Raw genomic sequence first — 24,429 nt, forward strand, 5'->3', positions numbered from 1 at the left:
GGAGAACCAGAAGGACCACAAGGGCCCAGCACAGTGGAGTGAGAAGCCCAGTAGAGAGGTCGATTAAAATAAAGCTGGGAAGTGTCCATTGGGATCTGGCAGTTAGAGAGTAATCGGGACCTGTATTCTGAATACACTCCAGCAGGTGCTGGAGCAAGGACACTCTGTGGTAGACTGAATGAGGCATGACGGGAAAGGAAGCAGCTAGTCTAACAGTTCCTCAAGTCTAGATGAGAACGGGAGAACAGACCGTAGCCAAAGAGGGCCTGAGGTAAAGAGAAGGCTGTTTTTCTTTTCCTTTGTTTCATTTCATTCCATTAAGGATGCGAGAGACTTGAACACGCTTACACGTTGAGGAGAATGAACCAATAGAGAAGAAAAGAGAGAAGGGCCCTACCATGTTACCACACCAGAAAAAAAACACTCTCGGTAGGTAGTGAGGTTCTTTGTTTATTTATTTGTTCATTCAACACTTATTGCGTGTCTACCATATGCATAGCACTGAACTCGGCACTGGTTCCTACCTTTTTGCTGTTTAATGAAAAGTAAGCTTACGAAGACACACATCAGTGAATTCAAAGTTCTCCAGGACGAGGGTCACATACGTAATTCAAAGCAGATGTATACTGCAATTCAGAAGACATCACTGTGATCTTCTAAATGGCAGCTTTTAAAATACAGTAGGGGGGGCACCTGGGTGGCTCAGTCGGTGAAGCGTCCGACTTCGGCTCAGGTCACGATCTCACGGTGAGTTCGAGCCCCCGTTGGGCTCTGTGCTGACAGCTCGGAGCCTGGAGCCTGCTTTGGGGTCCTGTGTCTCCCTCTCTCTCTGCCCCTCCCCTGTTCATGCTGTCTCTCTGTCTCAAAAATAAATAAACATTAAAAAAATTTTTTTTTCTAATACAGTAAAAGTTGCAATTCTATTTATGTATTTCAGCTCTTGGCTACTGTGGCACACACTGGGAATTCTCTTCCTTCAGGTTAGGTTCATTTCAGGGTTCTAAGCTGTAAGACTCCACGGTTTTTGGATTACAAACTGAAATTCTGATTTATTTCAAAGAGAATAATTTGTGCAATGGAAAACCAAATCCCCTGCTACTAAAAAGAAAACAACTGTGAATTAAGTTATTAACTTGTTATTTTTGCCTAAGGAGCTGAGAGAAATATGTGGATTTGAGGGGTCTCATTTCAAATCTAATTGAAATCTTTTTTGTAGCCTCTCAGGGAATAGAATTTGCACACTGTTAGAAAACAGCTAGTTTCCTTACAATTGCTCATGTGACTTATTCTAAGAGAGACCCTGTTACAGGAGGAATCATTTTCATTCAGATTACCACACAGGCAAATTAAAGAAAACAGGACTAATGCTCAAATCAATAAGAGCAGCATTTAGCTGTAGGCTATCTTACAAAGTAATATAGTAAATAAACCGTCTTTATAGGTGAAAAAATTTAGAGTCTCATTATGCACTAGAAAAGCAGGAGATCTCCTGTTGAAATACTACAAAAGTTTCTTCTATGAGGAACAACACACAATTTTTCATCTTCCTAATGTGGATTTTTTTTTCATCTATAAAGCTGTCCAAAATTCATCAAAACAGAATAACTAAGGCAAGAAGGTATTCACAAATAGAATATAGAAGGTTCTTGGAAAATGTTTGACTCGAAGGGGGAGATGCATATGTGTAAAACCTGGTAATTTGTGGCCTCTTCTTAGGCAATTAAGAGGAAGTCAAGACATCCAGGCTACACTTTCGTCTTTTGAGACTGAAGTTACAGAAAGCAGCTATCATCTCAGGCCCACAGTAGTCCCTTGGTAGGTCCTTACAAGACATATTTGCTAGAAAATGATTCTTATGATCTTTTCTGGAAGTAGGTGCCTTAAAATAAGATTAAGACTGTTAAACCAAGGTACAGTTGATACAGCATTATGATTCTAGACAGTTCTGAAAAGTTTCTCTAACAAATAGTGGTTGGAAATAAAAATCCCAACCAAGATATCCCAGATATCTGAAAAACAGCAAAAGTTCTTCATCTACGTTTCAGAAGTTTGCCAACACAGAAATTGTTCACAGCATTTTGATTCCAACATTTAAAAAATGTTCACATTTTCTGGGAAGAAATCTATATTCCTTTTAAAGATACAATCATGTACAAGGTTTTAACTTGCATTTTTACTGGCTATTTGATAGATTCTAGGAATCATTCCGTTTCTGTAACCTATCAACTGAAACAATTGTATAATAATTCCTCTATGGCACTAGGTGCCATGACCACTGGTTGGTCCAGTCATTTGTATGGTCACAGCTGAAGTCAAGAGTATGAACAAGTCTTTAAAAGAAACTGATTCCTGCCAGAAATAACATTGCAATTTTATTTCTTATTACTCAGAGAAAGCAATCTGTAATCCAAAAAGCACATTGAAAAGTGGCTGTCCCTACCAGTTTATCTGGTACCAATTTGGGGGTTTAATATAAGCCTGCAAGCATCCTAGACATACTTTTGTGCTGTCGGTAAACTAAAGTTCCATGAGAAAGAGGCAATTTAAAATTGAAATGTGTGGACTACCTTTGAATGAACGACTGCTTCCATAACAGAATATCTTCAGATGACAAGACTAGTAGTAACTGAATGATCAAATAATCAATCCCTAGGGGTTTTATTAGGAAGCAATAATAAAGAGCCCTTCACAGCTTGCTTCTTGTACCTGATACTCTTTGATGCTGGAGTAAACAGGGTGATAAAGGTCCTGACCCAACACCACCGGCAGCCTTGGTTAGCGCATGTTTGTAAAGTATATACAGAAGAGTTGCAAAGGATGACAAAAGACGACTTTCTAGATGTACAAGTGGGAGAGACATGTGGCAGGGACGCCATTCTCCCTGATTGTGAAGGACATGACTGGATGACCCTTCCCAACACCCCCTGTGCTCGATAGGAACATGTAACTAACGGTGGCCAGGGGAATATGACAATGTCCTAAGGCATAGTGGGGATCCAGAGAGAAGGAAATTGGGCCCCTGATGGCCCCAGGGAACAGTGCCAAATGCTCACTTTAAAGGTTTTCCATAGGCTGTTGTATGAGAGACAAAGTTCTATCTCTTTTCAGTCTCTTTTCAGCCACTGCATTATTGTTGGGATTCTCTGCGACAACAGCTTGGCCTTACCTTAATGACCACCAGATGTTTACAGGACCTTGGAAACAAGAATAAAAAGAAAATGGCCAGTCCAGAACAAAAAAAGAGAGAATCTATTGCATAAGCGCCTCCCCCAGGTAACACTGTCCTATAGCACGACATACATCATGAAATAAAAATAGTTTCCACATAAAAACATAATAGCTCTCAGTAATTTTTAAATTTTTTCTAATGTTTATTTATTTTTAAGAGAGAGACAGACAGAATGCAAACAGGGGAAGGGCAGAGAGGGAGACATAGAATCCAAAGCAGGATCCAGGCTCTCAGCTGTCAGCACAGAGCCCAATGCAGGACTCAAACCCACGAGCCTCTAGATCACCACCTGAGCTGAAGTCGGAGGATCAACCTACTGAGCCACCCAGGCACTCTGCTCCCCATGTTTAAAAAGAAATACACCCATTAGAAACAGATGGCACTCAGAGTGATGCAATTAAGCAGCTTGAATTTAAAATTTTCCCAAATCTAAGAAAAATTAAAAAGCACACAGATATAGCAGCATTTCTCTGAAAGGACGAGTTACAAACTCAAGGCAATTTCAAAACCGATTGAACTCCCCGTGGGGTACCTCTTCCATTTCTTTGTGTGCCCCTCTCCCAGTGGGCACCAGCTCGACCTCAGGGGTGAAGGGCTGGGCCACGGAAGGAATGTAAGGTGGAACAGGTGTGTGGACGTCCTCCTCCACTTCTCCTGGAAGCAGTAGCAAATCTGTGAGATACAAAATATTTCACCACGTTCACAATTGACCTAAATTACCTAGAAGCCTACAATAGCCAAAAGAATGAAGCAGAAATGCTCAAGTAAAGTCGTTCATTTCACAATGCTTGTGCTCATTTGGGGACTGACCCAAGGGATTCTGTTTTCCATTAAATAGGAGTCATTGGTGCATTTATTTTTATCTTATTGTCCCAAAGTTACATTCCATCCAAAAGGTCTGGGAGAAGTATCGTTTATAGGATGACTTGCTCATGCCTCTCACCCCCAACCCAGACTCTACCTCTGCAGAAAAGTAAGGCAAGAAGATGCCTACCTTTGCCTCATTTCCCCGTATTTTCCTAAGGGATGGAGAGACAGGAAATGGGAGGGCTGATTTCATCCCATAACACTCTGGCAATATTTCAGACTCTGTGTGTATTAAAAAAAACAATGATGCCAGAAGGAAAGAGTTTTGACTTTCAGCAGAAAAATGAAACACTCTGTCATAGACAGGATTCATGGTCTGATTTTCGACATTGCAAACAACAACAACTTGTTTCCAGCTTGTTCAGCACCATGACAAGAATTCAATAACCAATCTGGGTTTTTTGATCTATCCATTGTAAGTGGATATGTTGCCTTATTTTTGCATGTGTGACAGAACATGGATGCATCACGGTCAGATCTTCCACAACTTTCTCTAAAGAGGACAAAAAAAAAAAAAAAAAAAAAAAAGGGAAGCACACCAGGCCTCCTGGTCAGTGTAAGCTTTCATAGGACCAGAAGGGCTGCTGGACCTAGCCAATAACTTGCAGCTGGCTCAGGATGACGCTGCCTGCTACTCCATGATGATCCTAATGAAGACACTAATTAAGTTCTCAGTGGAAGTGATTAATTAACAACAGGCATGCCGTGGCTGTTGCCAATGGCAGCACGTATAGGGAGATAATTAAGCAGGTATTAATATTCAAAAACCGAAACTTATTTGAAATACATCTCTCACCACTGCAGATATCACCTTCACAAAACGTGTAACTACAAAGTTCTTAGGACTCCAGCAACAGAACACAGCCTAGAAACTGAACGCGTGTGGGTAGGGGTATGGTGAAGAAGGTAGTTTTGCTATGATGAATTACGGGAACCTTAAAATAGGACCTAATTAGTTAGCAGAAATAAAAACAACAGTAATAGCCAACACTTATATGAATTGACATTTCATATGCATTAATTCAGCTAATCTTCCCAACAGTGCTATTACTTCCTGTTTTCCAGGCAATGGGCTTCAAGCACTGAGAGTAACCTCATTCAAGGTGCCACAGCTAGAAAGTGTCAGAGCTGGACAGTCTGGCAGCACAGCCCAGACTCTTAGCCCGCTATGTCACATGATGAACTTCTTCTAAGCAAGCATTTTCATTACATAAATTATTTAAGTCTATCAGATGATACGTCCAAACTCAGAGCCAAGAAATGTCACTACTATAGCACATTAGCATGGTTACATTGAAAGATTTTATACCCGGAGAAGAAGCATTTTTAAACTCAATCAGGTTGATGGAAAGATTGGCTTTCTAATATATCCATTTATGAGCTCAAAGCCAGCTCCCCGCATTGATCTCCCTGGTGGAACTGCCTACGATGGATACAAGGCTGGTCAGGGCCTGCCAACAACAAAGGCAAGCAGAGAAAGGTTCAGGCCTCTTAATGTGAAAACCAGTAACTACCAGACCCACTGGCTGCCAGTGCAAACATCAGTTCAAATGTGAATCAAAATCAATTCTGTTTTCGGAGCTATTTAAAATCTGATTGACAATATTATGCGCCGAGGAAGACCACTCTCTAATTCCTATGCTGAAACTCTTTGCCTTCCTAATATGTTCGCAGAGAAAGTAGGATTTCAACAAAAATGGTTTCTTTCATAAAGATTCTACTGCCATGGAAACAATTCTCTCAAAACAATAAGGTTCGGTTTCCTCCGAAAATGCACAAATGCATATTCACTGATGCCTAACACAGCACCTTACACATAGCAAATTCTCAACAAATACTTGAGATAGGAAATGAATTCCCTGCATCTCGACTTTTAAACTGAACAGAAAATATCAAGAGTCTGTCTACCAATAGGACACTGTGGATGATGTAAACTGTATATAATCCTTCCCCACAAAAAATAAATTTTATTAGAGGGGTAAGATTTTCATACATAAAATCAATCCGAGAATAATTAAGGACAAAATTGAACAGCTTTAACCCTAAAGAGGACAGATTTATAGAAGAATGAAACTAATACATACAGAAATAGTCTGGTAAGGCATATTTTAAGAAGGCTATCTTATCTTTCAGCCATTTTAAAATCATAGGTAAGTTACATTCTCTTGGGGGGAAAATGATTGTATTCATTGATGGGAGGAAATGGAATTTCTGAAGTTCTCACTCTCTAAAACTGAAATGTTTTGTGAAACTTAATCCGATCTTATTAATGGTTGTTTCTGAAACAACCAAAGGCCTTGTTTTCATCTTCACTAAATACCACCATCTTGGCTCATGTGCATTGTAGAATCAAGGCATCTCTCAAAAGCAAATCTCGATGTCATAGGGCAAGATGGGTTGAAAACATTCCAATATCTTCTTTCTCAACTAAATGATAAGAATTTCAACATGTACAAACTGTGTGTTGATGCCACGTGTCCTTCTGTATTAAGCCAATAATCACAATTCAAAAACTATAATCACATAGTCTAGTACAACATTAAAAAGTAAGCAATCTAGGGACACCTAAGTGGCTCAGTTAAGCATCTGACTCTTGATTTCAGCTCAGGTCATGATCTCACAGTTCATGGGTTCAAGCCCCACGTTAGGCTCTATGCTGACAAAATTCTCTCCCTCTCTCTCTGCCCCTACCCAACTCATGCTCGCTCACTCTCTATCTCTCTCTCAAAATAAATAAATAAACTTAAATTTTTTAAAAAAAATTAAGCAATTTACCTGACATCTGATCATTTAGATAATTTTCAATCTGCCTGGCATTTTTTTTTTTTAAGTTTATTTATTTGTTTTTGGAGAGAGAGTTGGACGCTTAACTGACTGAGCCACCCAGGAGCCCCTGCCTGGCATATTCATAAAAATTAACCAATTTGTTCCTTTGTTGCCATGTAGAAATGGCCAAAATTTTCTGAAAATTTGGGCAACCCCCAGATCAAAGAGAATATAGATAAGAACTGCTTTCAGCACATAGTTTTCGGCTATGATAGTCTATCTCACTGGTTCTTGTTCTTAAACATTTTTGAAGACCCCAAAGAGCTGTTTTGTTTATGTGGGTTAGATCTTATCAACATTCACCATATTAGAAATTAAAACTGACAAATTTATACATACTTATTCAATTAGTAACAATAATACTATTACATAGTAAAATAAATATTTTTATGAAAAATCTCTTTTCCAAAAATAAGGAAAATAGTGGGAAAGAAAGCATTGTTTTACAATTTCAAAATTTGTAAATGTCTGTCTTAAGAGGAAAAAAAAGTACGTTTTATATTTGCTTCTGCATTCAATTTTGGAATACGCTCTTTCTGTTGAAGTAAATGAAGAAAATCTAGTCTCATGCAGATATGTAGTTGGAAAAGAGAGGAGTACTTTAATAGCCTTTTTATATAATTGTGGATATTCTTCTTTGATGCTATACCAGATCTTGACAAATGATAACGTTTTTAAAAATAGTTTCAGTGTGCAATCTGAAACTATTTCAGTGAATTTTTCATACTGTTACATTAAAATTCATTGGTCTATCTTACACACTGAATGGATCTTTCTCCTATGCATAATTTTATAACATCATAAATTGGTCATTTGGAAAATATTGGTTCACTGTTTATGTAGATCTTCCAAATGTTGACACATTTCATTATACAGTATAAAAATCACATTAGTTAGCATTACGAACTTTATCAGAAAAGCCTTTAGATATTGGGAAGCTGTCAAGCTCACAGTACTAGCTACAAGTTTTCCAAAAATGAATTTTCACTGGATCCATTGCCAATTTTATCATTGGCCATGAACACTACCAGTTGTTTTTCTTGAAGGCTCACTTCATTCATTTTTGAGAACTATAGTTTGTCTGTCATTCTTTGAAGTAAAAATGTTGTTCCATGAAAGAAAGAAAAAAACTAGTTCAGCATACACTCAATCACACAAGCATTTTTCCATGAGACAACCACTGTATTTCGGAATGCAGAAGTGCTTTTTGCATACTTGCTATTTCAGCACACAAAACACTAAAAAAGGTGTAGTCAAGGATCAACATTTAGCAAAACTAATCATTTTTACCACTTCATCAAAAACATTGTCAATGGAAACTAGCATTTATTTGAACTACAAATCCATGACAGTGAAGATTACAATGACTACTAGTATAGTTTTGTGCCACTACCTTGACTTTCACTAAGCTACCAGAATCTTTACCCACACTGCTTTTGCTACATCAATGCAAACATCAACACATTTGCCCTTCAGACCTTGGGATTTCCCTAGGAGTTCCCAGACCACATCCCTAGGGGTCTGCTGGTCTAACGAATGTCTGTCCAACTCTCCCACCAATAACACTGGAAAAGCTGGATAAGTTACCAAAAAATCAACTACTTAAAGGCATTGGCAAGCTACCAGGGCAGCCTGGGACTTGAGGTGCCAAGATCCTAGAGAGATGGAACATACTGAGAAATGAGTCCAACAGTCCAAAATGCTTTTCAACTGATGGCATTTACTGATTTGCAAGCAGAAGCTGAGAAGCCAAAAAGCAAAGGAGAGAGAGGCTAAGATGCTGAGAAGCTTAGCAGAATTTACCAACAGAGTCACAGTGCAATGAAGATAAAATTAGAGTTTAGGGCCTCCAAACAGGAGGGGCTGTGATTTATTTGTAGGGCTATACCCTAGGAATAAGCAAGCACTGGAAGTAAAGCAGCCCCCACAAGGCCTTAAACCCAATCCTATATCATCCTATCCCTAGAATGGATTAAGGTAATCTATTACTACTCTAATTGCTAGCAAGACGTTGAAGAAAAGCTATGCTAGAAAAAGATAACATCATCCAGACCCTACATAATATTTTATATACAATATTCAGCATTCAAACAAAAATTACCAGGTATACAAAGATACCAGATCAAAAGGGAAAATGAATAAAATAAACAGACCCACAGGAGATTCCAGGTATTGGCATTATAAGACACGAACTTTAAAACAACTGATTATGTTCCCCCCAAATACATTACAAAACTGGAGAATTTCAGTACAAAACTGAAATCTATAAAAACAGATATTCCAGATCTCTTTTAAAAGCTAAAATAACTGAGGAGCACCTGGGTGGCTCTGTTGGTTAAGCCTCTGACTCTTGGTTTTGGCTCAGGTCATGATCTCATGGTTCATGAGTTTGAGCCCTGCATCAGGCTCTGCGCTGATGGTGTGGAGACTGCTTGGGATTCTCTCTCTCTCCCCCTCTCTCTGTCCCTCCCCCAAAACAAATAAACTTAAAAAAAATTTTTTTAACCTAAAATAATTGAAATATTGATGGCTTTAACAGAAGATAGACACAATTTGAAAAAGAATTAGTGACCTGGAATATAGATAGTTGAAAATATTCTAACTGAAGCAAGAAAGGAAATTAAAAAGGATGGAAAATGCAGAAAAAAACCCATAAAGGACAGATATATGGGACACGGTGGAAAGTTCAAGGCATAAGTAATATCTGAAGAGACAAGAGCTGAGAATTTCCCAGTACTTAACAAAAATCTCTACAAACCCCAAGCAAAATACATTCAAATAAAACAATGCCAAGTCATAGTGAAATTACTGAAAAACAAAAGAAAGAAATATAAAAGCAGCTAGCTGAGGGAAAAACATAATCTTCAAAGGAACAACAGTAAGATTGACATCTGGATTTCAACAGTTTCAACAATTAACACCAGAAAAGAATAGAATATCATCTGTAAAATAATGAAAGAAAATAATTACAACCCTAGAATTTTCAACCCAGCAAAAATAGTGGGCAATGAAATAATACAATAATAATTGATTAATTCAAAATAGGCCAGAAATGAGAGGGGGAAAATGCATAAAACTGGCAGGACAAGTAGAAAGTAAAATAGTAAGATACTAGATTTAAAGCCAAATATATCAGTTACTACATTAAGTATAAATGAACTAAACACTCCAATTAAAATTCAAAATTATAGTATGTATGTAGATGCATACATATAAACCATATGCTGCTTTCAAGAGACACATCAACACTTGCTTTGAGAAAAAAATGCAGAATAAATAAAATGGAAGTGCAAAAGGAGGAAGATTACTGCCCATCCAAGGACAAGGTGGGGACAATGAAGGAAGACTCATTTCACTGTGTGGGGTTGGGATTTGACAGTTATAATAGGTCATATCCCTCTATCTTTAAGTACAGAAACAAAAGAGAAATACATACAGAAGTCAAAAGATGGGGATTAAAATAGGAGCTTTACAACCAATAGAGCTGAATTTGAAAATAGCGTTTGTCCTGTCGTCACAAAGTGGGCTTCTTATGTATCAAGCTTCCCTACAAGTCTAGACGTTAGGCTATTCCACCTGACAGAAAGTCCACACAGCGGACACATATCTATCCAAGTATAAGAACGGCTTCACATCCCTAGAGCCCTTCAAGTAGGACCTCAGAGAGCAGTGCCTCCAGAGGTCTAGAGATGCACAGGAGGATCTCAATTGTCAGCCTCAACTGCACAGGAGAATCACTGAGAAGCTTTAAAATGGACATGCACCAAACCACTGAAAAGGAATCTGCAAAGGTAGGATCCAGGTATCTTTTTTTTTTTTTTTTTTTAAAGTGATTCCATTGTGTCTCTAAGGCTGAAAACCACTGGATAAGATAGGCATGGGCCCCATCAAATTAGTGTGTCTATTATAAGAAAGATGGCAAAGACCCAGACAAGAAGACATACATCTTCCAAAGAGCATGAACCCAAAAGAAGAAACAAAGGGACTGAACCATATATACACAGTTTGTTTTCCCAATCTCTCTAAGTAGATACAGCCTTACATTTCCCTTGGAGAGAAAAAGGTAGAGGATGTTGAAAGGGCAGAAATGTCTTCCCAATTCTGTTCTCTTCTCAGGAATGGAGTGGAAGTTTCTTCATACAATCATGAGGATCGGGTGGCAGATTTGCCCCTGTGGCTGATGTGGCTTTCAAGCTGGGCCTTCATAGGTAGGTAAGTTTGCACATATAAAAATTGGAAGAACAGGAAAAATCAAAAACAAAACTGGAGGAACAGGGATAGAGAGACATTTTGAAGCAAGGATTTTTCTCTCTCAGTGTTTTTAGTAGTCTTCTAAGCAATAAAAGAATGATTATTAACAGTCCTAAGTATAAAAGAAACAAAATGCCTAAGCTATAAGTTGGCTGAAATATGTCTTTCTGAGCTCAGGACCTTTACACATGCTGTTCCTTATGCTGTTCCTATACTCTTCCACCCTCCCCTCATCCTGACCCCCACCCCTCTCATCTAGTTACAGGTACAAATCCTTTAGATCTCAGGCTCTGGGAGAGCTTTCTCTGATCCCACAGACAAATTTAAGTTACCCCACCATATGTTCCCATGAGATCTAAAACAACTTATAATCCTACATTTGTGATTATCTGGTTAACATCTGGTTAATGAATTACATGAGGACAGACCTGGATCTGCTTATTCTTCATTATATTCCAGGCTCCAGTCATAGTTGTTATATGTCTGTGGAATGAGTCCCAGGCCATTCACAGACTGCACAAGCTGCTTGAAGTTGCAGAGAAGGAAAGAATTTTTTTTATGTTTATTTACTTTTAAAGAGAGAGAGAGAGGGAGCATGAGCAGGGAGGGGCAGAGAGGAGAGAGAATCCCAACCAGGCTCCGCACTGACAGCACAGAGCCCAAGGCAGGGCTGGATCCCATGAACCGTGAGATCATGACCTGAGCCGAAATCAAGAGTTGTACGAAATCAAGAGTTAACTGACTGGGACACACGCGCGCCTCTAGGAAAGAATTTTTGAAACAAGAGGTGACTAGTGCCTTCCTTAGAATTGGGAGTACCAGAGAGCTTGAAAATGAAAATCAGATAAGGCTGCCAATGCTTGAGCCAGAATGACTTGCCCTTTTTCACCCAACATAACCACGGCATAAGCACACCCACCGGTCAAGAGACCTGTGTAAGACGGCATCATGCGAGAACAAAACCTCGAAAGACTCTCTTCGGTCAACTTGCACTCAGCCAGAACACAGGCTGGACCAAATGAGGGGAAAAAATAAAGAAAGAAGACCAAAAGATTCTTCCTGCTTTAAGGCTTCAGCACAATAACTAATACCTGTGCCAAATAACGATTTTTCTGGGTAAGAGTCGGGTATGACAGTAACCATCAGGTTAACCACCTATCTCAAATTCAAAGGAGGCAAAAGGGGTTAATTTGATGTCAAAGACACACCGGGCACCAAACTTGGTGGCCAATGTGTCCCTCAGACGACAGCTCAAGACCGCTGCGCCGAGTTGGCTCCTCGGAAACACCGTCTCCTCCCAAGCTGCCAAAATGATAAGCCAAATCCCGGGAAAGAATCATGCTCCTGAATCTTGGAGAATATTTATGAAAGCAAATAAGGTGAGCAAATAAAATCAATGGTAGAAAAACAATACGCAACTCTTCCCTGTTGCCCCGGGCAAATCTGTTGCTTAAACAATAACAACAGAATCTAATCAGTAAACCTCTCAGCTGCCAAGATTATACAAGCAACTTGCCTATTTCAAATGTCACATTTCCCATCTGATATAAATATCTGCCTTCTGCTCACATTCCTGAAGTGTAATACAAATTAGGCCCAAACGAAAATTCACCTTGGCACAAACTAACTTTTTTTTTTCCTTTCAAATGACCCAGATTGTGCATTATGAAAATTGTGAAGTCCTGGTGGTCTTTTCAGAAATTGGAATCGATCACCGAAGCCTGGGTTGCTGTTCTGTCTGGCCTTTGCACATTGCTTTCCACATGGGACAGGGGGGACTAGCTCCTTCAAGTCCACTGAGACCTGGTTTAGCCTCAGCAACCTTTTATACACAAATGCAATACTGCCTGTTATCTGATTTCTGGAAAAATCTGCTATAGCAGGGAGATGTTTATATGCTATTTTCTTTAAAGAAATAGCTCTGGTAATAAAAAAAAAAATACAACTTGAAAAAATGTTTAAAGAAAACAATGTAAAAATAATGGGAAAGGTAAAAAGGCTAACTGAAAGACTGCTATCACCAAAATCAGATGTGTGGCCTAAGTGGGTTTATGCCAGTATACACACATTCTTGTTAATGGCAGGAAGCAAGACATCTGAGGCATGGAAAAAATGCCCAACATGTCTACTTTTGTGCCTTCCTAGAATATTAAGTTTATACTGCAAATGTAGTACATGCGAACTAGAACCATTTGTCCCCAAGTGTCATCCACAGACAACTGAATCAGAATCCCCAGGGATAGTGGTTAAAAATGTAGAGCACTAGCTGTTCACCAAAGACCTTCTGATTTAGACTCTGTCTTGGGAATAGGACCCAGGAATCTGCGTTTTTAACATCTCTTCTTCCCCCAAACAGTGTGTTTTCTCTACAAACTTGGCTTCCTGATAAGTCCTTAGTTACCCCTTCTAATCCAATCGGTCCCCTTAAGCTGCTTATATAGAGACATTCAGAGCTGCCTGGGGTATTAAAGTTAAAAGAACCTCTCTCTGGAGCATGATTCCTTTAGGTCTCTGATCTCACTTGAACCAAGTAAGTAAGGAAAAAATCTGTAAAGTCTACTGGTTAACAGGGTGCATGAGAAACACTCCCTTCCGTGGAGTAGTGTGATGTTTCAGAGCAGAATAAAAATGTTCATTATTCCCAATTACCAGAACCTCTCAATTTTGGGCAACCAGAGGAGCCAGAGCAGGGACTTTCATACAACCAGTTTACACAGAGTCACCATCCCCGGAACTAACAACACCCACACTGTAATGTGTAGGTGATTATAAATTAATCACCCTCCCCAACAATAATCACTGTCATCCATGTTTATAATTACCTAAAGACTGTAAACAACAATTCAACACCAGCAACCAAACCCCCAGAGAAACTGCCCCTTTCCTAACATTCAACATTAACTTTAAGATATTCTTGCATATTAAATTAGGAACAGGAATTTCCAAACCAAACGACTCCAATTTTGAATGTATTTCGAAGGTTTTTTGAGCAACAAAAGGACACCTATGTTTACACAGTAATGTTAAGCAGGAAAGGAAAAAGGCCTCATCTACATAAACATCAATGGACTAGCATTAAGCCTCTCCCAGCCCAGCCCAAATGGGAAAACGCCCTGAAAGAAACATTTACAATATATCTTTAGTCGTAAATGTTTGGCTTATATATTTAATAAATACTTATAAAAGTGAAGATTTTGATTTTATGTTTTTATTTTACGATGAATTCTGCTATTTTTATGATTTCTATGATCGATTGATACTTTAGGTATCACTCAAAAATAATTCAATTTACACGGTACTTCTAAGAAATAAGGGTTTGACTCAAATGGCTTAAAATTATCTGAAACTCAACCATATGGGGTGGGGGCAGGGAGGGGCATCTTTATTTCATTTTACCAAAGAGTTTACAACCTTCAACAGGCTTTGACCTTTCAGCTGAAATCTTTGTTATTGAAAAAGAAATTGCAGGACTGTAGTTTTCCCTACGTCAGGGTAAGTGCAGGTAGGGATTGCCAAAAAAAAAAAAAAAAAAGAAAGAAAGAAAAACCTGTCTAAAGTCTTATTTGTAGTTTCTGGAAAGAGGTCAAGCAGTAGAGAGAGGAAACAGAAAGCATACCCTTGCTCATTTGGGGCTGAGTCTCTTCATCTATGTCCAAATCTTCTAAATCTAGGAAATTGTCCACCTAAAAAAGGATTAACATCATTGTTATGCATATGAGACCTACTGAAAAAATACAATTAAGAATCAATGAACCCCCTTCCACAGCATTCAAAGTAAGCAACTGAATCCACTTTTCTCATTAACTTCTGAGTCTCAACTAACTGTCTTTGTGTTCACTGTGCTTTCCCAAAGACATCTGAAAGAAGCAGTAAATTTGGAAGTTAGCCTGGGTTTTATAGGCACGATAGTAAGATCTCTATACTGAAAGGGAAAGGATGGTCTGAGGAGTTTTTGAAAAGGGACTTTGTTCCCAGATTCTCTCCCAGGATATATACTACTACCAAGACAGTCCAAAACAGTGACTCTGGTTTTTTGTTTTTGTTTTATTGCTTTTGCTTCTCAACCAAATGATGGTGTTGGGTCTGGCTATTACCATAATGGGCTTTTCACTCTAGAGTCAGAGAGAAGAAACTAAAGAAAGCAGAAGAGAAAGGTTCATTGGAAATAAAATCATCCTGCCCCAGGTAAATCACAAGAGAGGTGAGCAGGGCCAAAAATCAAGTGTTCTCTCTTTCGAACAAATAAAACTGAAAGTTACTTCAAAGGTAAAAAGCAGAGCAAATGACCTTTACAGACACGATAGCAGCATTTCAATGAAAGACTAGTCCTCGTGGAATCCTGCTCTCCACAGCAAGCTGACAATGAGACATTTTAGATTAACAAAACGGTAACATTTCAGACACGAACTAATTCATCTCAGGTGAATACCAGAGTGTAAATAAGAAAATGATTTCACCACCGGCATAAAGGAGACCTAGTAGAGTAAAGGCATAATGTCGAAATGCTCGTGACCTAAAACATGCTCATAACGAAATATCATAAAGTTAGAAATTCAGATCTCGTAAATGGAATTCAAAACACAGCCTGGGTTTTTCTTCCCCCAGCTCTACTTCCCAGACCATGGCTCTGGCATATGAATTAAAAATGGAAGCTTCCATTGCTTGTAAGTACATAACTGTAGTTATTTCCTGGCATCCAAGTGACAGCAAGAATTTATCTTCACCATGATGGTTTCAGTACTAAAACTGTTAGACTGCCATTTCTCTTAATAATGGTGTATGTTCAGGGTGACTAGAGTCATGTTTCTCTACTGAAACACCCCTTCCATTTGCTACGCTTGCAGGAGAAAAGATCTGGAACCCCACCAACCAAGCATACTTCAAAGATATTTAAACACCAGTAAAATGTGCTGAATTATCCAATTTTGTATGAGAGATAGCAAATGAGTCCTGTGGGGTTTTTTTGTTTTGTTTTGACTTTTTCTTTTTCTTTGTGGTTGTTTTTTGTTTTTTGTTTTGTGTTTTTTTTTTTTAACCACAGAAGAAAATTGAATCAAGCCTTACCTTCACCTTTCCTGCCCGACTCAGATCACCTTGAAAGGTACTGCCAACTTTTTGGCCTTCATCTATCACTATCTGAAAAAAACAGTGAGGACACATTGATGGGAAAATGAAACAACCAAAAATAAAGGAGCTGACATTGTAGCCCCTCGGGCAATAAAACTCCCCTTCCAGTTTTTGTTAATTAGCTATGCGTGATGGACCAGATCCACTAAGTCACAGTAGTGGTCAGGGAATAGTTTTCAGGAGGTCTGACTTCTACTTCTGCTTCTACACTCATCCACAGTATAACCTAGAGTAAACTACTTAACCTCAGTTTTCTCATGTGTAAAGTAGGAACACTCCCCACCTCATTACCCCACCTCCCATTCCATCCCATTGAACCTCTGAAGGACAAACCAGAGAATGCTAGTACAACATTTCCAAGTTATTAGGAAACAATATCATTGGACAATTCTCTGCCTCTCACATGCTGGTTAAAGACTCGATAGAAAATATACCAATTGCCAGTGATTGCCAGTAGAAAGTGAATCCTTTACAGGGGAAAAAAATGGTTAGGTCCCATAATCATCTCATTGGGAGCAAGCTCTGGAATTAAAGAATTGTAGGACTCTGCTATGTATAAACACTTTAATAACACAGAGAACTTTGTTCCCTTGTATGAAACCACAATCTCATGTACACTTTTGTCCACAATACCCCAAGGAAGACATGATGAACTAGAAAGTAGAAACTCAAATGGTGTAAAAAGTACACTAGCTTCCACTAGGATTCCTTGATAGTTAAGAACCATAGCCAAGGAGAATACGAATATAGTCTATTAAGTCTTTAAAATTGGGAAGAGAGCATCCAATATTTATTGACCAAATCTTGGAAAAACCAGGATAATAGATTTCACTTTAAGAGATGAACCCAAGGGCACCTGGGTGGCTCAGTTGGTTAAGCGTCCAACTTCAGCTCAAGTCATGATCTCGTGGTTTGCGAGTTCAAACCCCGCTTCAGGCTCTATGCTGACAGCTCAGAGCCTGGAGCTTGCTTTGGATTCTGTGTCTCCCTCTCTCTCTCTCTGCCCGCCCCTGCTTGTCATCTGTCTGTCTGTCTCTCTCTCTCAAAACTAAAAATTAAAAAAAAAAAAAAATCAATAAAAAAAAGATGAATCCAGAGCAGGTAAAAGAAATTCCTATTTTACACAGAGAATTATAAAAAGGAACTCTTTTTTTTTTCCAAGTAGAGGACGAGCTAAAATATGTAAACAATGATAAGAATTTTTAGATGGCAGTTTCTTAAGGGAACTTAAAAATTGGGGGATAACTATGTTACTGTCATAAACTTTGGCTGCTGAAATCATGAAATGTAATGATGATTTTCTTTTTTTTTTTTTTAATTTTTTTTTTTCAACGTTTATTTATTTTTGGGACAGAGAGAGAGCATGAACGGGGGAGGGACAGAGAGAGAGGGAGACACAGAATCGGAAACAGGCTCCAGGCTCTGAGCCATCAGCCCAGAACCTGACGCGGGGCTCGAACTCACGGACCGTGAGATCGTGACCTGGCTGAAGTCGGACGCTTAACCGACTGCGCCACCCAGGCACCCCTGTAATGATGATTTTCAATGAAGTATCCCAATGCCATGCCTAGAATTAAGAGTCTGAGTTACTGATCCAGTACTGTCCAATGTTTCTTATGTTCTTACACTCTCTTTCTCTCTTCTTCTAATTCATAAAAAATGGTTTTTTTTTCCTGTTTCTATAAATGTGGGGTATTACCTGTTCCTCTTCTGAAGGAAATACGTTTTCTGAAGAATCAGTTCCAAATGCTCCTCTTTTGGTCACGTTATCCTCTGAAATGATATTATAAAACATCCACCACACGGAGTCTAGTTAATTTTACATTTATTGGGAATCTTTCTTGCAAACAACAACCAAAAAAAAAAAAAAAATGTTTTTCAAAGAAATCTACAAGCTGAATGCTTGAGGGATTGAGCACTCTTAACTTTACAAAATTATTTCTGGGGTGCCTGGGTGGCTCAGTTGGTTGAGCACCTGACTCTTGATTTCAGCTCCAGTCATGATCTCACAGTCATGGGATCGAGCCCCACATTGAGCTCCATGCTGAACATGGAGCCTGCTTGGGATTCTGTCTCTCTCCCTCTCTCTCTGCCTCTCCCCCACTCAAAAAGAAATAAGTAAACTTTTATTTAAAAAAAAAAAAAAACTTATAAAATTATTTCTAAAAATGCATAGAAAGATAACACTATTTCATTCACTTTTCAATAAATACTTATTAAGTGCTTACTATATATCCAACACTGTTCTCAGCCACCATTACAAGGTCAGTAAAGTACAGTATTTGCAAAACTCTTAGATATTATATTTCTCTTTTTTTTTTCTAAAATTGAGGGTAGGTTTTCCTTATGTGGAAGCAATGTATGGATGATTTTGGAAAATTTGCAAGAGAAAAAAATTAAAATTAGAAAATCACTCCTAATCTTACAAAACAGAAAAGCTGTAACAAAATTTTTTCCCAAAGGCTATTTTTCTCATATTTTATCTGTGCGTCCACGTATGTAATTCTAAAGAGCAATGTTGGACCATTCTTGACTATTTATAATTATAGTATCTTTGTGCTAAATCTGTTCACATTTGTGATTATCTTCTTAGGATAAGGAAAGGGTCTAAGAGTAATCCTAAATTAAGAGACTGAAAAGATTATGATAACATGATGCCATTAACAGAAATGTGGGGGATAAATTTGGATGAGAGGTAATGAATTAAGCTTTGATCATGCTCATTTGAGGTGCCAGTAGAAATAGTGAGGGAAACATCCCAGAGGCAGCATAGACATAGGCTGTATCATAGCTAGAGGTAAATATCTGGTCAAAATTACACTGGGATAGGGGTTTAAACCATAAAATTATTTTCAGTATTAGAACTAATAATGAGGGTTAACATGGATTGAGTGTCAAATCCTCTTTTACAAGGGCCTCATACATCTCATTTAAGGCACACAGAAACCCTAGAGGTAGATACTATCTGTTATCCCCATTTTACAGACGAGGAAACCAAGACCTACTAGAGAGATCAAGTAACCCGTTCAAAGTCACATAGCTGGCAAATCACAGAGTGGGGATTTGAACCCAGGCCTTTTGACTCAGAATCCACACTCCCAATCACAGTGCTATGCCACTTAGAGTGATATAGCAAATGAAGGGAAAGGGTGTTTAGAGTACAGAAGAATGAAACAGAAAAAAAAAAAAAAAATCCCAGAAAGGAGACAAAGAAAAGTTTACAACAGCACAAGAAGAACCAATGGTAGTCATAGAGCCAGGAGAACTTTGATCTGTGTGCTTCCTAGGCGTGTATCTAACCAAAGCGGTAGGAGACAGCCTAACCCAGCAGAGTGGCCATGTTTGTTTCTCTGGAGCTATGACTTGCATGGCATCAAAAGCAGTGAGATTCTTGTTGTTTACAGCCTAGTGCAAGTTCAGTCAGAGTCCTTTGTTTGCTTCCGTCTACCACATCACTGGCAGAATTAAGACTTGCATTAATTAATGCATTAATTAATTAATTAATGCTGGAATACTGTTGGGGCACAGAGGTAAGGTAACCTAGTCTGTAATACGTTATTAACACTCAATAAACAAGAGAGGGAAAATGCAAATACTGAATGCATCATTTTTTTTCCTTAAAAAGTCTGTGTTAATAAATAACACAAGCTGAGGTCAGTTCTCTCTCCTTACTCCTACACCAGCATCCATGACTCCTAAGTAGCTTCCACTGGGAAGGCAGAAATTCTGATGGGAAGCACTAGCCTTGGCAGCTGGCATGGAGGGGTGGGGGTCAGGGGGTGGAGGGCTGAGTGAGTAAGGTAATGGGAATGTTGCCAATAATACTGCTGGAGTAAGCAACCAGCACTAGAAAAGATCAGATAGGTGAGGAAGTGATGGTCTTCGGACTTACCTCCCCGATTTCTTCCCCTTTTACAACCAGAGCTGTCCTAAATCGGTCCTGGGGGAAAGATAAGCAAAGGTAGCAGGGTAGAGCAAGATCTGAACAGAAATGCCTGGAGACAGGAGGATTCACCTGAGGAACGGAAGGGCTCCTCAAACTTCATCAAAGTTAGAGACAAGAAGACTTCCTGTGGCTAGCGGTCATTCCTAAGTGCACTGTTTTTGTTTTTATTTTTTTAATGTTTACTTATTTTTGAGAGAGAGAGAGAGACAGAGTGCAAGTGGGGAAGGGGCAGAGAGAGAGGGAGACACAGACTCTGAAGCAGGATCCAGGCTCTGAGCTGTCAGCACAGAGCCCGAAATGGGGCTCAAACCCACGAACTATGAGATCATGAGCTGAGCCGAAGTCGGACGCCTAACCAGCTAAGCCACCCAGGCACCCCCTTCAGTGCCCTGTCCTAATAGGAGGTGGAATAGTTTCTCTTCTCCCTGCTTTTCCTTTAAATCCAGCACAACCTAAAGCTAGTATTTACTAAGAACACACTACGTCCCAGCACACTGTTGTAATAGTCTATTGACTTAAATACCTGAGAAGCAGTGATGTCTGAGAAGAACAGATGCTCTGTAAGGACAAGTTCTGATTGTTCCCATAATCACTCAATGCACTCCTCTGCCATTTCCAATGAAACGCTCAGGTTATTTGACAGATAACCAAATGAGACTCCTTCAAAATAATGAGCAATATATAACAAAGTCCCATCGTCTGATGCTGATGTTGAGCTATTGCAGGGATCTCAGATCTAACAAAACATCTTCATTCTTTTAAAACTTCCTTTTGTAAACATAAAGCTTTCACTAAAAACAATACCAGAAGAGGAATGCTTGGTGGCTCAGTCATTTAAACATCATCTCTTAATCTCATGGTTTGTCGGTTCGAGCCCTGCGTTGGGCTCTGTGCTGACAGCACCAAGCCTGCTTGGGATTGTCTATCTTCCTCTCTCTCTGCACCCCCCTCCTTTTAAAATAAATAAATAAACTTAAGAATAGCAAAGAAAAGAAAAGAGAAAAGAAAAAAAGAAAAAGAAAAAGAAAAGGAAAAAGAAAAAGAAAGAAAAAATACCAGAAGATTCAGAAAAGAACTTGTTCTCTCTCTGACGGAACCTACAGTTTTAAGCCTCCTTCCTGAACCTTGAAAGTAGTTTCATAAGAATGTATATTCTATCACTCCAAAGACCCAGAATGCTTCTTATGAAAGCTTTTATCATTTTTTGAAAAAACAGCAAATACTATATCTCTTGGCAGAATAAGATAGGAAAAAAAGTTCTTTTTCGATATGATAATGTCAAAATGGCAGATGTTGGCACAGCCCAGAATCCAAAGTGGCCTAAAGCCTGATCAGAGAGCCAGCTGCTGCTTCCTAGAGTTATCCTGGTGGCAATCCAAACGTGCCACCCAAGCGCCCGTCTCATCTGCTTCTGTGCTCCATCGGGGTCCTTTTACCCCTTTCATCTCATCCGTAATGTTTCTTGCTTTGAAATAAGTATCAGACATAATACACTTTAGAAATCTAGCAGCAATATTTCAGAATGCAAGTAGGTTATTGAGACCTGAAAGACAGTTTCTTGGGGTGTTTCTGAGTCAAAACTTCAATATGGATGAAACAAAGGGTTTTTTCGTTTGTTTGTTTGTTTGTTTTTTCCTAAAGGTTTTTTAAGGTTTCATTATTCTGAAACAATGGAATTTCAATTTTCTTTTGGTACCAAACAGATAAGCTTCTAACAGATGTCCCTTACAAGACCACCAACTATACCTACCATGTCTAATTTCAGGCCAAGGAAAAAGATTTCACTCTTTGAAAAGGTGGAAACCACAGATGCCTTGATAAGTTAAACATTAACCACATATTGGTTGTGTCTCTTCCAGATGAAAGTGATCGCTTTCAGAGAACTCAATTTTGTAAAAAAGCTTTTTAAAAATTCAAATTCTGCCCATACAAAAGCCAGACTAGACTAGACCCCATGTGCTGAGAATAGCAGCACCACGCTCGTGGGAGAGTTTTCACAGATCAACACAACCGACATCAGAATTCATGACCCATTGATTCCTGACGGCAACCTCGAGAGTCTGTCCTTCTGCCCCACGATCCACGGCAATATAAATCAAGAGCGTGTGCTCAGTCATGAAGAGATATTGGCTATGTTGCTGGAAGGAAAGAAAAATACATGGGGGGAAATTCTGTGCAACACTGGGCAGTTGCAAAAAGCCTTCTGCAAAAAGAATAGGGGATAAGCAATCATGCTTATAACAAGGTTGGGTACTTTGAAAGTCAGGGGGTGATTTTCACTTTATATTCCTAGCCTAGAGCAATGTTTCTCTGGACAATAATATTTGCTCTTGATTTGTCCAGCCAAACTACTTCACTCCACTGCTTCTTGATCACATGCTCCTTCGTATCCGGCCTCCCCTGGAGCGATAGTCGTTAGGATTAAATAAGCAATTTAAAAACCAATCAATCATAAATCAGAATAAATCCAAAGAAGCTAAATTCAGCAGACAAAGGTTTTGTCTAAATTCCCTTTGCAGTGCTCTGAATTCCAACTGCTTTATGTTCTTCATTTGAAAGGGCACAGGGAGGAGAGGATTACCTCAGCCAGGCCAGTCAGGAATAATTGTGCTTTCCCTGAGGCTGGATGATAATTGACTCATTATTCACAGTCAGCTCTCAAGCTGCCAAGACACAAATGTACAACCCTGGCCTGGAAAAACATGTGTCAAAAGACCAAGATGAGGGACACAACAGGAATAAGTTGAAATTTTTGAAATGTCCAGCATTAGGTACTTACAGAGAGAAAACTGTGAAGGGAGTGTAAAGTAGCCGAAAGGTGATTTACAGGAAGAGAATCCGAGTGGCTGCTGAGCCGTGCAATCCATTCGATCTGAAAGTTATATTGTGGGCATCGGCTATATGCAAGGTGACAAAAATGGGCAAGACCCCGTCCCCATGCTTACAGAGTCTCCAGAGAAGTTAAGCTGGATATGTCAACGACCAAGACAGAACACAACTACGGCGGACGATGTAAGGGAGTACAAAGTAAGAGAATGGAGAAATCACAACAGGTTTGGAAGAATCACAAAAGGCTTCACATAGGCGTGGAGCATCTGAGCTGGGCTTTGGAAAACTACAGCTACAATTTCAACAGCGGAGCACTGCTGAGGTTATCCCACAAAAAGGGAAAACTGCATGAGCAGAGCTCCCAAGGTGAGAAAACAGGGAGCCTGAGGAAGAATCACAGAGTATTCCAGGAAGGTGGGAGCACACCTTCAGTGACAGGTGGAAGGGGTGATACTCGGAGGGCCAAACAAAAACTCTGTAGTTTAACCTAGGCCCTTGGGAGTCACAATCAGAGCTGTGCTCTAAGGAGATGATGGAGAGAATGGAGCAGAGGAGATCAGACACTGGAGCGAAAAGCAGAAAGTACAGGAAGTAATCCAGGTAAGAGCTAAAGGGACCCTCAGCAAAGGATTTAAGAAAGGAAAAAAAGAGCTCACAAAGGGAGTTCTTTTGTTTTATTTATTTATTTTTATTTTTTGTCTCCAAAACAGAAATGAAGACACTATCTCCAGGTGGTTATATTTCCTCCCTCTAGATATCTCCAAATATTCACCTTATCTCTCCACTGCAACCTGTACTATTCTTTTAATTTAATTTGGTACACCCTAAGTAACTTCTTTTTTCTTAACAAGCTCTGTGATGATGGAAGTAGATAATACGGCATGCTTGCAACCTGTGAAATGGATTACACTTTGGTGCAAAGAGGCTACACGTATCATCCCATAAGATAAGCTCACCTTCCCAACTGATTTAGCCAAGGCCACAGAAGGGAGGTGGCCTGCCTTAGTAGCAGATACCTCATGCGTGAGCACAGCCTCCCTCAGCTCCCAGAGTCCGTAACAGGGTGACAGTTGCTGCTGACATTGTCTACACAAGGCAGGATCTTGCTGCATCCAAAAGTTCCTTTCTTTTTGTATCACAAGTTTACCTACTTAGAACTTTCAAGTCTGTGCGCAAACAACTCATTTTCTTAATCGGAAATATTTACAGACAAATGGGATGCTCCTCTTCTCGAGCCAAATCCAGAGTCACAAGGTCATATAGTCATCCAGTGAAGAACTCACAGTAAGGATCTAAGTACCCATGAATGGTAGCTCCACCTCTCCATAGCTTTATTGAGGTATAATTTACAAAA

At 39.3% G+C, this 24,429-nt stretch overlaps 1 protein-coding gene across 8 annotated transcripts in view; it reads right to left on the bottom strand.

Annotated features, from left to right (window-relative positions):
* The window catches only part of IFTAP (intraflagellar transport associated protein), a 66,121-nt gene that overhangs the window by 5,289 nt on the left and 36,403 nt on the right, over window positions 1–24,429 (bottom strand). For 5 of the 8 annotated variants that reach the window (XM_049647932.1, XM_049647912.1, XM_049647922.1 and 2 more), the window contains 6 exons: window positions 18,000–18,073; window positions 16,238–16,309; window positions 14,790–14,856; window positions 4,224–4,318; window positions 3,762–3,901; window positions 3,167–3,194 (listed from right to left, as the gene is read on the bottom strand). In XM_049647932.1, the coding sequence (XP_049503889.1) occupies window positions 3,167–3,194; window positions 3,762–3,901; window positions 4,224–4,318; window positions 14,790–14,856; window positions 16,238–16,309; window positions 18,000–18,073 (476 nt within the window). The remainder of the gene's footprint in view (window positions 1–3,166; window positions 3,195–3,761; window positions 3,902–4,223; window positions 4,319–14,789; window positions 14,857–16,237; window positions 16,310–17,999; window positions 18,074–24,429) is intronic. The other 3 variants (XR_007461450.1, XM_049647961.1, XM_049647956.1) reach the window with 2 other exon arrangements.

The sequence above is a fragment of the Panthera uncia genome, chromosome D1 (assembly GCF_023721935.1).
Source record: "Panthera uncia isolate 11264 chromosome D1, Puncia_PCG_1.0, whole genome shotgun sequence".
Lineage (NCBI taxonomy): Eukaryota > Metazoa > Chordata > Mammalia > Carnivora > Felidae > Panthera > Panthera uncia.